The sequence below is a fragment of the Nelumbo lutea genome, chromosome 4, assembly GCF_056320005.1.
Source record: "Nelumbo lutea isolate HS-2025 chromosome 4, American lotus-T2T, whole genome shotgun sequence".
NCBI lineage: Eukaryota > Viridiplantae > Streptophyta > Magnoliopsida > Proteales > Nelumbonaceae > Nelumbo > Nelumbo lutea.
Window position 1 is genome coordinate 54,348,245 of NC_142687.1, and position 14,608 is coordinate 54,362,852.

Below are 14,608 nucleotides of genomic sequence, written 5' to 3' on the forward strand. Positions count from 1 at the left end.
TAGTTTTTGCTCTTTTTTTGTGTTACATAAATATCCCCCAGCACCTATAAACAGCTAGTTAAGGGGGGTATTTATGTATTTTGGCTTTGGGGGATTGGGGAGAAAAAATGACAACAATGCCCCCAACAACTATATAATAGCTAGTTAAGACATGCATTTGGGTAAAGTGATAATTGACTTTATAATGACCAAAATACCCCTCCCAGTAACAAAAAACTGCTAGTTTTTTAGGGTATTTTACACAATTGAATTATTTTCAATTCCTATAAATACCCCTATCATTCACCATTCTCATCACACCAATTCTTGTACTCTCTCGTACTCTCATATACTCTCTTGTACTCTCATACACGGTTCAAGTATCTCAAGTTAGCAATTTGAGAGGCTCAGAGGCTTCAGCATTTCAAACCAGCAGTCTATGTAAGTTGTAACTAAATTAATTTTTACTTTTTTTTAGAATTTAAAAAAAAAATGGCCGACTCCTCTTGAAACCAATTTCCCAGCATGTTCAATGTTGACAATGTTCAATTGCAATATGATAGCGTTAGCACCAATGTGGATACTACTGATACTGTTGGAGTTCCCACCCCTAGTACTACTACTAGAGGAAAGAAAAAGAAGGGCAATAAGTTGATTAGCCCAGTCTAACAAGTATTTACCATAGAAGAGGTTGAAGGCAAGGGAGAAAGAGTGGTGTGTACTAAATTTAGGAGTGACTTCAGTTATAGTAGCAAGGGTGGCATTAGCCACTTGGGTAGACACTATGAACAATTAAAAAAAATGAAGAAGAAGAAGAAGAAGAAGAAGAAGAAGAAGAAGCAGGGAAACAAACATCACAAACACAAAATTGGGCATCGGTTTTTTGGTACTTTTAAATATTTTCAAGAAAAAATGAAACAAGAATTAGCAAAGTATATTGTTCATGCTAAACAACAATTTTTATTAACTAAAGATACTAAGCTTGAAAGATTTTTACAACATTCTGTAAATCCACAATTTAAAAAAGTTTCTATAAACACTATTAGATTAGATGTTTTGAATTTTTTTTGTTTATATAAACAAAACTTTATTTCTACTTTATTAAATCTTTCTTCTAAAGTTGCAATTAATTTTGATATTTGGACATAAATATAATATAAGTTATATTTGTGTTGCTAGTCATTTTATTGATGAAAATTGGCTTTTACAAAAAAAGAATTTTAAGTTTTATTAGGCATGAATGGCCACATACTAGCCTAATAATTGTTGTAAGTATTTTAAATACTTTACATAATTCCAGAATTGAAAATAAACTTTTTTCTATTAGTTTTGATAATACTAGTAGTAATTATTTAGCAATAAATATTTTAAAATCTCAATTAAAACCAGGTTTAAATGATAAATTATTTTATATTAAATGTGCATGTCACATCTTAAATGTATTTGTTCATGATGCTTTAAATATTATTTCTTATCATACTTCTAAAATTATAAATTATATTTTTATGTTAGAATTTCTAGAATAGGAAAACAAGAATTTAAATATTTATGTCAAAATTATGGTTTAAAATATAAAAATTTTGTATTAGATGTTCAACATAAATGCAATTCTACCTATTCTACGTTAGAAAGTTGTATTCTTACAAAAAAATTCTTATGGTTTTTAATAATGCAAAAATGCCACATGGTATTATACATGAAGAAGACTGGAAAATGGTAGTTTGTATGAAAGAATTTTTATAAAATTTTTATGATACAACTAATGAATTTTTGGGTGTTTATTACCCAACTAGTTGTATTTTAGTTAATAATTTATTATGACTAGTGAATGCTTTGCAAAAATATAGAAAAAAATCAAAAATTAAAAGTATTGTTTAAATAGAAAAATAAATTTAAAAAATATTGGGAGAAAATGTCTCATGTTTATTGCTTAGCTACAATATTATATCCTAAGATTATGAAAGATGGTTTAGATGTTTTACTTGAATCATATTGTAAAAATATGAATGTTGAAATTGAAAATAAAAAATAAGAAATTAATAATTTATTATTTGAAATGTACAGTTTACATGAATCTCAAATGGTAAGGCATATGAAAATTACAATTTGTAAAGGTGCAACTTCCACTTCTGAAACATCTAGTTCCAATAGTGGAAAAGAAGAATTTTGGTCTCTAATAAGTAGAAGGCAAAAGTCTACTACCACTTCATCAATAAGTACTTTTACTCAACTTAATTTTTATTTATAAGCAAATTCTTCTAATTTAAGTGATTCCTTCATCTTAGAGAAAATAAATAATTTTGATATTTTAGCCTGGTGGAGTGAACATGGAAAAAAATTATTTAGTTATTGTTGCCATGGCACGTGATCTATTAACCCCTTCGGTGTCTACAATTCCATTGGAGTCTTGTTTTAGTATATGTACTAAGGTGTTGGACGACAAGAGAAGATGCATGAATGATAAAAGTCGGGAGGTCAACATATCCTTGAAAAGATTGGCTAGATGCTAATGATAGATTGCAAGATAAAGGATGGCATGACACTTCACCTGATGTTTCACCAGAATTAGATGGTTAGAGTCAAGGAGATGCATGTGGAACTTAAAGAAAAATGATGAAGACAATATTTTATTATATATGCTCAATAATTGTATAGCGTTTTTAAAATTATTGCAAATTTTGTTTTTTTAATCTTATTTAAATTATTTGTTATTTTTTCAACAATGTAAATTTTTAAAATTTTTTAATTTTATTATTTTGTTTTTATATTTTATTCCATTTCCAATATTTCATTCATCTATTTTTTTGTTCATATTCAAATGAAATAAAATATTTATTTTTTTCCAATTTGTTACCTATTTTGTATTTTGTTAAGTATTATTTGTTAAATTTTTATTTTTCCCAAAGTTTTTCACTTTGACACTTAGCAAAAAATGACAAAAAAAATCAAAATGTCAAATAAAACAAAAAAAAAAGATTGATCCAATTTGCCTAGGCCCAAGGCTGGGCTGTAGCCTAGCCCGGCACGGCTTGTAGCCCGCTCGACCTAGGTCCACGGCATGGCATGGGCTTGTGTCGTGGGCCATGCCAAGCCAGTCCTTTGAAGTATCCAAAAGGATGGAAGCACTACTCGACACGACTTGTGATTTGCACGGGCTGCCTGCGGACCATGCAGTGTTGGCCTGGCATGGCCCAATTTACACCTCTAGAAGGGGTTGAGCTTTGATAGGGTGACAGTGGATGGAGGATTGATACAGATCCAAAACCAAGACTCCAATTTGCAATGAAATTGAACATAACGAAGGTAGTTTTCTGATAAAACTACAAGGGCACCCATTTAATCTTTGGAGTGAAACAATCCTTGGAAACATTGTGAAGACTTTGGGAGGAATCTTGTTAAAGGTAAATTAGAGAAACATGCGTACCATAGAGCTTCGAGTGGCACAGATAAAACCAGAAAACTTAAACTAATCAATTAAAATATCCTCAAATGGTGTCTAGTATTGAGTTTGGCTGGCCTCAAGAGCTAAAGCGTCTCTTTGGGGAAGACGATCTGAGGTTGAAGATGATGATGAGGTGGAAGGTTGGAGTACATGTAGCACTTGGGGAATGGAGGAGAGTGGTGATGTGCAGGAAAAGGAATAGTCTTAGGGGGAACAACAAGTGGGCAGGCCCTCTTACGTTGTTGTGGCAAGAAGGAGAGGTAGCCTGGTTAGAGTTAGCCGAGCTTCTATATATGAACCAACAGGGTGAGAGATGGAACCGGATAAAAACCGAATTGACCCACATGACAACTTAAATGATCACATGGGTTGGGGAAACAAGGGAGAGCTTGTAGATGGGGAATTCCCGTCTATCTTTGTCTAAAGAAAAGAGGAATATTGTTGAGAAGGGGAAGCAAGACAATGTTTAAGCAAAGAAGGTCAAGGGAGCTTGTTGCAATGAATTCCTCAGAAAGATTTAGGGGAAAACAATGTGGTTCAATGTTTAGCAAATTGCCCAAACACACGGTATGTGAGGGATTGAATGGAGGATAGGGAGGAAGAAGATGAAGGATAGATTGATTATAGTGAAGAGGAGGATAATGGTGAGGAAAGCTTAGATGGTGGATCATGCTTAGGAAGTGAGGGAGATGGAGAATTCCATGAAAAGGAAAATAGGGAGAATCTTGGAATTTCTATTTCAAGACAATATGAAAGGAGAACAAGTGGACGTGTTGGCTCAGATAGGCAAGACAGACAAAGTTAATGGAATAAAGCACCATCACACAATGTTGGGGAGGGAAATCTATGCTCAAGAATAGACCAGTCCAAACCAAGTTTTCTTTCTATGCAAGATGCCGAGAGGGAAGCAACCCAAGCTATCCAAAAGCAGATTGGGAATACACCATAGAGGGGTTAACAAATGGGTAAGAAAAGAGATCCTTCTGTTGCCAAAGTGATGGGCTTGTTTTCTCACCAATCCAAAGAGACAGAAAGTATTCATGCCTCAAAACAGAGAATGACAACTACCTTCCTTTTTTTCAACCCCCCCCCCTTCTTCCACTCCTCGGCTAAACCCAGGTAATCTTATCGTTTCCAGTTTTGTTACTGATGAGTGCTCTATGTCTCTTGTTCTAGATTCCCTTCCAGTCCCGAAGTCGAAGGCCCATGACAGAAGATACACGGAAAATGCAGTGGGAGGTAGAGGAGGAACCAAAGGGGGGGATGAGTATGAATAAAAGATTTTGAGAAATCATTGACAAAATAGTGGGTGAATACGAAAAAAAATGAACTACAAAGGCAGGATGCACATGGGACAGGAAAGGAAAATAGTGAGGAGAGAGAGGTAAGAAATGAAGAGGTGAATAGGACAGGAGAGCCAGATAATTTCATTACAATTCACTCTATAGTATAATTTATGGAAAAGTTGGGATGTAAACTGAAGAACATGATCTAAAAGTTTTTTTACAAAAAAAGAATGAGGAATGTAAAGCCAAGAAAGGAAATTAAGTGAAGTTGAGAGATTAAAAAGAGATGTAGAGGGAGATAGAATTTTGCTATGAAAGGGGAAAGGAGGAAATGGGTAAAATATATTCTAGTTGTAGGAAGGGATTGAGTGGTAAGGTTAAAACGAGAGTTCTAAGTTGGAATGTGAGGGGGTTAGGGAATGCAAGAAAAAGAACAACAATTAAAGAGGTGATTAAGAGGACTAATCCAGATGTAGTGCTAATTTAGGAGTTTAAACGGATGGAATTTGACAATATATGGGCAAGGAGTGTATGGAGAGCTAGGGGGATTAAGTGGGTGGATGCTCCCTCTTGCAGATCCTTAAAAAGGATAGTGACATTATGGAAAGAAGATGTACTAGTAAGGATGGAGGAACTAAAAGGTAATTATTCAATCTCTCACGGTGCTAAGAAATGTATATGGCCCCAATAATTATAGGGAGAGAAAGAAAATGTGGGAATAATTGGATGATATCATGGGATTGTGGGAAGGACCATGGTGTGTGGGAGGGAATTTTGATGTAGGCAGGTTCTCAGAAGAAACCAACAACCTTAAGCAAGGGGTGACCACAAGTATGAAAAGATTTAACCTTTTTGTGAATGATTTTGAACTTAAACAGACCCTTCTCCTACACAATAATTTTACTTTGTACAACCTCCAATTAAATCCAATATGCTCTAAGTTAGATAGAATTTCTATTTTTGATTGATTGGGAAGAACATTAGGGGAATATAACTTTGAGGGCACTTCCTAAGCTTAACTTAGATAATTGGCCCATAGCAATTTTTAAGGAAGATTTAAGGAGTGGTGGGACCGCCCCCTTCACATTTGAGAACATGTGGTTGATCCTTCTAGGCTTTATCAAGAAGATCAGAGTGTGGTGGGAGTAATGCTATTCCTCAATGAATTGGAAAGGTATGGGATTTCATAAGAAACCCCAATACTTAAAACTTAGGATTAAAGAGAATCTATTGGAAAAATCAGAGCGTATTATATTGTATCTTTGAAAGGTAGATATGGGGGACGCAAGGAAATCGGGTATTGCATATCTTTTCGTCCGTAGTGGTACCATATCGTATCAATACGGGGGAGTATCAACCATTTCAGTATCGTAATGATCGATACGCTACCGATACGCCCCCAAAATGATACAAGCAGAGATTAACAAAAAAAAAAAAACAATAACAACAAAAACGCATCAAACGTGAAGATTTGGGAAGATTTTTAAGTTTTGGAAAATATTGCGAAAATAGGTGAATTTTTCAAATTTTTTCATTTGATCCCTTTGATTTGTTGTTTCTTTCTTATTTGAATGCTTGAAAGTGTTCTCAACTAAGCTGATCTACATTTTCCATGTCAAAAATCATAATTTTTTTTATTATATGTGTAGATCTATGGATTTTTATTTGAATGCAAGGACTTAATATCTTAGAAACGTAGGGATGATCTACCATATCCATGTAAGATTTGAAATTTTCTGTGTAATATTTATTTTTTATTTTTTTTTATTTTTTTATAATTTTTGAAATTAAAAAATAAATATTAATTAATTATTTTTTATTATGATTTTTCCATAATGATTGAATGTATTGTAAATCTATGGCTAATCTATCATATCCATAGATCATTTGGGATTTTGGAACTTATTCTTTAAATATGTGATTTTTTTAGTTTTTTATAAATTTTTTAATTAAAAATAAATATTAGTTATTTATTTTTTATTATAATTTGTCCATAAACAGTGAATATATTCATAATATATGGCTGATCTATCATATCCATAGATCATTTGGCATTTTTATTCAAATTTGGATAATGATTTTGAAATATGGATTATGAATAAATATGAATATGATTATGAAGTGCTTTCTAATTTATTTTTATGGTTTACATGAATTATGATAGTTAAATTAATTGGATCTCTTGGAAGCATTGGTCTCTTGGCTCTTCATCTCTTGGATATTTAAAATTGAAATTTCATTTGTCGAGTCTTTAATATGGCACCTAAAAGGGAAGAAAACCCAAATATTGGATAGAGATATGATACTAGTGATAGACTTCATACTAAGTGTAATTTTTGTTGGCAGATTATGAAAGCCGATGGTGTAACCCGTCTTAAATATCACTTGGCTAGAGGGTATCCAAACGTTTTGGATTGTCCAAAGTGCTTAATGGAAATTTCCAAGGCAATGAAAGAACATCTCAAAGAACAAAAGTTATTGAAGAAACAAAAACAAATAGAGAATAAAATGTTAGGAAGAACATTGAGGCCTAGAAGAAGAAGAAGAAGAAGAAGAAGAAGAAGAAGAAGAAGAAGAAGAATAAATGACTCAATATGTTAACATTGATGATGATGATGATGATGCAAAGCGAAGAGCATTCAATATGGGCAGGCATGCATCACGAGCTTCTCAATGGGCACAAGAACAATTGCAAAGATTCTATAGCACTAGGCCCCAATTTAAAAAATCACAACATCATGAAGGGGTTCATCACAACCACAATTATCTAAAAGAAAGAGTGGTATTTTTTTAGCAAAGAATTGAAAAGAAGCATTTAACATATTTAAGCCCTTTAAGTCCAAAAAAATCTACAACAAGTGACACTCCTAGTATAGATGGACAGATTTTTGTGTAGAGACTGTGATGTTGGACAAAACAAAAGTTAAGGAGTGTTATGATCATGGATCTGGAAATGATGCTAAAAGAGTTGTTTCAAAGTTTTTTATACAATCATATCCTTGCAAAAGTAGGAAAAAGGTATATGGGGGCCCTACACCTTATGAAATTATGAGGAAGTTGAAGAGTTGAAAAGTCATTTCAAAACATTCTTCCAAAAAGCTGAAGCATATGGGCTCACTATTATGTGTTATGGTTGGACAAAACCAACTAGATTGTCGATAATCAATTTTATGGTGTAATGTAATGGGCAAACAATGTTTCATAAATCCACTAATGCATCTAGTGATCGACAGAATACACAATATTTTTTTTCAAGTTGATGAATACAGTGGTTGATGAAGTTGGTGCAGAAAATGTTGTTCAAATTGTGATTAATAGTGGAAGTGCCTATAAAGCAGTTGGCATAATGTAAAAAAAAAAAAAAAAAAAAAAAGACTTGTATTGGACACAGTGTGCAACCCATTACCTTGATTTAATGTTAGAAGCATCGCTAAAGTTTCTATGGTATTCAGAGTCATTGAAAAGGGAAAAACGAATACCAATTTCATTTATAATCACTCAATTATTCTCAACTTGATGAGGAGTTTTAATATGTCTAGGGCTAATTTGCTTTGCCACTCATTATATTGCTCTTGAAAGTCTAAATTCTCAAAAAGCTATTGAAATGCATGATTAATTCAGATGAATGGAAATCATTGCTATAAATAAGAACAAAAAAGGGAAAAGGTAAAAAAAATTATCAACAACAACAACTTTTGGAAATTAATTCAACAATATACTTTGATAACTGAGACCCTTATAAAAATGCTTTGAATTATTGATGGTGAAAAAAGAGCAACAATGGGAGTTGTATATGAGGCAATGCGTAGAGTGAATAAGATTATTGAAGAAAATTTTCCAAATTCAAATAAGCACATCCTAGACATTATATAAGGCATGCATTTTGTTTTACTTTATGTAGTTATATCATTAATTTCCAATTTTCTATATTTTTATACTAATTGCTAAATAAATATTTAAGATTCCAATTAACAATATTACATTTTTCTTAAATTTTAGCATATTATTTAAATTTAGCCTTCCAATATGATCATGATCTTGTTGTGGATGAGGATTTATTATCATCTTTGGAAAAAGTCATTACTAAGTTGGAGCCAAATGAAACCAGACCTGCCCTTGACTTAAAAGAAGTAAAAGTGTAATTGTATAAGCTGATAAATTATATAATAATACATTTTTATAATATGATACTAATATCTGTTATTTTCAATTAAGGCAAAAACATTCCATGAAGCATTAAGTGGCTTTGTAGATTCTATGGCCGTCAAAGCAAGAACAAGATATAACCCAAGTAAATTAAAATTTTAAATATTCTAGATTTTTTATTCTTTAATGTTAAATTATCATGTTGCGAACCTGACAACCGTAGCAAGACTCACCAGACTACTCAAATCTCAGCCAAGGAAAGGCTCGGTAAACAGACGCCACCCCAGGTGGTCTCTATTTCTGAATCCAGTTCAGTCAAGGACCACCCAGCACGGCCCAAGAAGTAAAGAGCACACACTGCAGCTCCAAATGACAGGGATGTAGAGACCCGAGAGCTTTGACAATGCTTGATCGAGTTGGAGCGCAGCCAAGCCCAGAAGAGCACGGTGCCACCCGTAGATCAACCTGCACAACCAAGTGGCCAGTCTATCAAGGAATTGCCCTTCGTCCAAGAGATTGTGGACGACCTTCCCCCTATGGGGTGGCGGGCACTGCAATTCGACAAGTACAATGGGAATACCGGCCCCAGCAAACACATTGAAGCATTCAAAGCCCAAATGATGCTACACAATTCGTTTGAGGGCTTGATGTGCAAAGCTCTTGTCACCACCCTCAAAGGCCCGGCCCTGAAATGGTACTCGTTCCTTCCCCCATGCTCCATAGTACCATGGTAGCAGCTGGAGAGCCAGTTTCTGGCACAATTCACAGCAAGCCAGAAGCACTGGAAGACTTTGACCATCCTCATGCAAGTACGACAAAGGAAGGGAGAGTCTCTCAGAGACTACCTGACAAGGTTCAACACTGAAGCACTACAGGTCTAGAACCTAAACCAGCCGATGGCCATCATATCTATACAGCACGGACTCTGCCCTTCACCATTCAACTTCTCCATATCCAAGAATCCTCCTTAGACATTAGCTGCACTAATGAGCCACGCTCAAAAATACATCAACGCGGAGGAGGCTTAGGCACAACTAAGAGACGAGGAGGAACAACCTTACAAGAAGAGAAGGGACACCGAGGAGCGAAAGACAGAGAGGGTGGACAGAGAAAGCAAATGACAGGACTGCCGACCAGAGAGGAAGCCACGCACGCCGCCTCTGACACTCAGGAATTTCACTCCACTAATTAATCCATGGTCTGAAATCCTGATGCAGATTCGAGATAGCAAGTATGTTTGGTGGCTTGAAAAGATGAAGACCCAAGTCAATAAAAGAAATTGTGACAAGTACTGCGACTTTCATTGGGACCACGGCCACGAAACTAACAACTGTCTCGACCTCAAACACCACCTTGAAGACCTAATCAAGCACGGCTACTTGGTGGGCTTCATCGACATAAAAGAAGATAACCCCCCTAAGGAGGAGCTGCGCCCAGGCCCCCGGGCCGAGCTCCTCCAACTGGAGTTATAGCAGCGATCTCGGGAGGAATGGCTTCCGAAGGGGAGAGCAACTTAGGTTAGAAGAGATACACACGCTTGATGGAGGTCGACAACAAGGAGCAGAAGAAGAGACAAGAGGAACCGGTCACATTCACTGAAGATGACCTTAGGGGGGTCCAAACCCCACATAATGATGCCCTGGTGATCACGAACGAGAATGCAAACTACGAAGTTCGGCGCATCCTGGTAGACACTGGGAGCTCAGTCGATGTCTTATTCGAAGACGCCTTTGATCAGCTCAACATCGGCAGAGATCGTCTCACAATGATCAACACTCCCCTAATGGGCTTCTCCGGGCAGTCACTTATGCCAACAGGAAGGATCACTCAGCCCTTGCTAATCGGAGATGGCGAGATCAGTTCTACAACCATGGTAGATTTTATCATCATCCAATGCCTTTCTTCCTACAACACCATCCTCGGTTGGCTGACCTTGAATGCTCTGTGAGCCATTGTGTCCACCTTCCATCTGGCCATGAAGTTCTCGACCCCATATAGAGTGGGAGTGGAGCGTGGAGACCAGAGAGTGGCACAACAATGTTACTTGATGTCTTGCCGAGGAAAATAGCCAGCCATGGAGACACTTACAACTAAGAGCACAGATCTATGTGACAAGCTAAGAACACAGTGCGATCAACCTGTTGAAGACCTCATCTAGGTGCCGCTCTCTGAGAGAGACCCTAAGAAGACAATCCAGATCGGATCTCTCCTAGACAACTGTCTACATGAGGACTTCATTCAACTACTAAGAAACCATGCCGATGTATTTGCATGGTCACCGACGGATATGCCGGATATTGATCTCGAGGTCATCACCCACTACCTCAACGCCGACCCGCTCTACTGACCAATTAGGTAGAAGAAGAGCTTCGCCACAGAACGGAGGCAAATTATTAATGAAGTGGTCTAGAAGCTTCTCGACACCGGCTTTATCTGGGAAGTAAAGTACCCGGACAGGCTAGCCAACGTGGTGATGGTGAAGAAGGCAAATGGGAAGTGGAGAATATGCATGGACTTCACCAACCCAAACAAAGCCTGTCTCAAAGACAGTTTCCCTCTGTTGAGGATAGACCAACTCGTCGACGTAACGGTAGGGAATGAACTCCTAAGCTTCATGGACGCATTCTCAGGCTACAACCAGATCCAGGTGCATCCCAAGGATCAAGAGAAGATTGCTTTCATCATTGACTGTGGATTATATTGCTACAAAGCAATGCCGTTTATCCTTAAAAACCTCGGCGCTACTTATTAGTGACTAGTGAATGAGGTGTTCAACGGCCAGGTCGGCCGCAACATTGAAGCTTATGTCAACAACATGCTCGTGAAAAGTAAGAAGGCCAAAGCACCACCTAGTTGATCTCAAGGAAGTCTTTGGCACCCTTAGGAAGTATCAGATGAAATTGAATCCGACCAAGTGTGCCTTAGGGGTTGGTATCAGAAAATTTCTAGGGTTTATGGTCACTCAACGAGGAACCGAAGCCAATCTAGAAAAAATCCAGGCCATCCTCGACATGGATTCTAGTGGACCAGTGCTTGCCCATCTTCAAGGCCTTAAAAAGGTTAAGGACTTCCAATGGATCAAAGAATGCGAGCAATCCTTTCAAGAGATGAAGAGATACCTAACCTCACCACCTTTCCTCACCAAACTGAACCCTAGGGACGACCTACTGCTCTACCTCTCAGCCGGAGATGAGGTGGTCAGCTCGGTGCAAGTCAAAGAGGAAGACCGAAAACAGAGGCCGATCTACTATACTAGCAAAGTTCTCTATGACGCAGAGACTCGGTACTCAAACTTAGAAAAGGTAGCCCTGGCTCTGATCACCATGGCAAGGAAACTCAAGCCACACTTCCAAGCCCACAAAGTCCGCATACTTACCGACCAACCTCTCAAGCAAGTGCTACAGAGGCCGGAAGTATGTGGCCGCTTGATCAAGTGGAGTGTGGAACTGAATGAGTTCGACATAGAGTATGCTCCTCGGCCCACCATCAAGGCCCAAGTCTTGGCTGACTTTCTGCGAAAATGTACGTTTACAGTTCAAGACGCGGCCCCGGCACCGCAAATATGGACTCTCCATGTGGACGGTCCATCCAATAAGCAAGGCAGCAAGGCTGGCCTCATCCTCTTTAGACCAGAAGACACAGTGCTCGAGCATTTCCTAAGGTTCGAGTTCAAGGCCTCCAACAATGAAGCCAAATACGAGGCTTTGATTACCAGACTCCGACTTGCCCTAGACCTTGGTGCTCGACACGTCGAGGCCTTCAGCGACTCCCAATTAGTAGTCAACCAGTTCCACAGCCAGTTCGAGGCATGGACCCTGACGATGGCAAGCTACCTACAAAAGGTGCAAGAACTCGCTCAACGTCTCGATCATTTCACTATCCAACAAATCCCTCGAGCTGAGAATGTCCAAGCTGATGCACTTTCAAAGCTGGCCAGCTCGCCGTGGACCGACCTCAATGCAATAGTTAAGGTTGACATCCTGGCTCAACTCAACATCGCTCCTATGGTGCTTCTCATCCTTCTAGTGTAGCAAGGCTCATCTTGGATGGATCCGATAGTGCAGTACCTTCAAGGCGGAAAGTTGCTCGAAGACCGCACAGAAGCTAAGAAGCTCATGCACACATTGACTCAATACTACCTCATCCATGAAAAACTTTATCATTGGCCTCACATTCTCCCCTAGCTGAAGTGTCTCCCCCCATCCGAGGCCAATTACGTCATCAAAGAGATACACAAAGGAATCTACAGAGATCACCTCGGCGCCCGAACCCAGGCTCACAAAGCGCTCTGATAGGGTTACTTCTGACCGACAATGAAGCAAGATGCAATCCAACTCGTTAGGTAATGTGACAGTTTCCATAGGCATTTGAATCTCCATCACTAACCAGTAGTCCCCCTGAGGTCGATCACCAACCCGTGGCCCTTCACATAGTGGGGAATAGACATCCTTAGACCTTTCCCTACTACGGTCGGGTAGAAGAAATTTCTCTTAGTTGTTGTGGACTACTTCACCAAGTGGGTGGAGGTTGAAGCCTTGGCACACATCATCGTGCACAATGCTCAAAACTTCTTATGTGTTGTCTGCCGCTTTGGCATTTCACGGATCCTCATCACCGACAATGGCACACAGTTCACCGATCGGAAGTTCGAAGTGCTTTACATTGATCTAAAAATCGACCACCGAACTATAGCTGTACACCAACCCAAAAGCAATGGGCAGACCAAAGTGACTAACCGAATCCTATTGCATGGTCTAAAAACTAGACTTGACCAGGCTAAGGGAAGGTGGGTCGCGGAGGTGCCAAGCATTCTTTGGTCATATAGGACCACACCGCGGACAACCACCGAAGAGACACCCTTCAGCCTAACCTACTAGGCCGAAGCCATGATACATGTAGAAATAGGCTCACCAACTCTCCAGGCTGAGTTCTATGTTGAAGAGCAAAACAATGAAGACCTTCGCCCAGAGCTCGACTTGGTGGAAGAAGCGCATGACCAAGCACGTCTCAGGATGGCCACGCAGCAATAAAGAATGGCAAAGTACTACGATTCCAAAGTTCGAAGAAGAGAGTTCAAGATCGGCGACCTAGTCCTTCAGAAGTTCATAGTACCCATGCCAGGAAAAGGGAAGCTCGGACCAAACTGGGAAGGACCCTACCGAGTCACCAGAGTGATCGGACCTGGCACCTACAGGCTAGAAGACCTCGACATCATGCCTATATAGAGGAGCTGGAATACTAGCAACCTCTGAATGTACTATCAGTAATTTTGCAAAAATAAAGATATTGTTTGCCCTACAAAGTGGATTGTCCAGTGCATGGTGCACACCACGCACACTACATGGCATACCACGCAACATGCATCATCCAACCGAACCCTTGATGGTTGGGACTCCAACGCACTGACTTGGATAATCCATAACGGCACGAGCCCACAATGCATAGCTATCAGCTAGCTCGGCAGTGTATAGCCGACTAGTAAACTCGACTAATAGATGGCTAGAGCCTAAAATGAAGAAGATCGTTCCTGCCTTCTAAGGCCAGAGGGTGGCCACTGAACTCTGTACACTACTAATGAAGCATCAGGTTAGAGATAATTGAGGAACGACTAGCCCACGAAGAGCCAAAAGCTCCCGAGACCTTCAAGTGAGCATCCCTCCAGGAGACGAGAAATCGGACAACACCTAGGCCAAAAATCGAGGACCAAAGATCTCGGCCACACTTAACCTTGGTTGTACGTCCACGACAGCATCAT

General features: G+C 38.8%; 2 protein-coding genes across 2 annotated transcripts; both read left to right on the top strand.

The window, feature by feature from the left end:
• Window positions 1-10,393: 10,393 nt before the first annotated feature.
• On the top strand, window positions 10,394-10,801 carry LOC148860673 (uncharacterized). The gene has a single exon (XM_088984948.1). It carries the CDS (start codon window positions 10,394-10,396, stop codon window positions 10,799-10,801), a length of 408 nt encoding a protein of 135 aa, XP_088841074.1.
• A 1,063-nt stretch (window positions 10,802-11,864) lies between these two features.
• LOC148860674 (uncharacterized) lies at window positions 11,865-12,884 on the top strand. The gene has a single exon (XM_088984949.1). It carries the CDS (start codon window positions 11,865-11,867, stop codon window positions 12,882-12,884), a length of 1,020 nt encoding a protein of 339 aa, XP_088841075.1.
• The last annotated feature ends 1,724 nt before the right edge of the window (window positions 12,885-14,608 follow it).

Excerpts from the sequence above, each read along its gene's own strand:
- LOC148860673 (XM_088984948.1), top strand. The coding sequence starts at position 10,394 with ATGGAGGTCGACAACAAGGAGCAGAAGAAGAGACAAGAGGAACCGGTC.
- LOC148860674 (XM_088984949.1), top strand. The coding sequence starts at position 11,865 with ATGGATTCTAGTGGACCAGTGCTTGCCCATCTTCAAGGCCTTAAAAAG.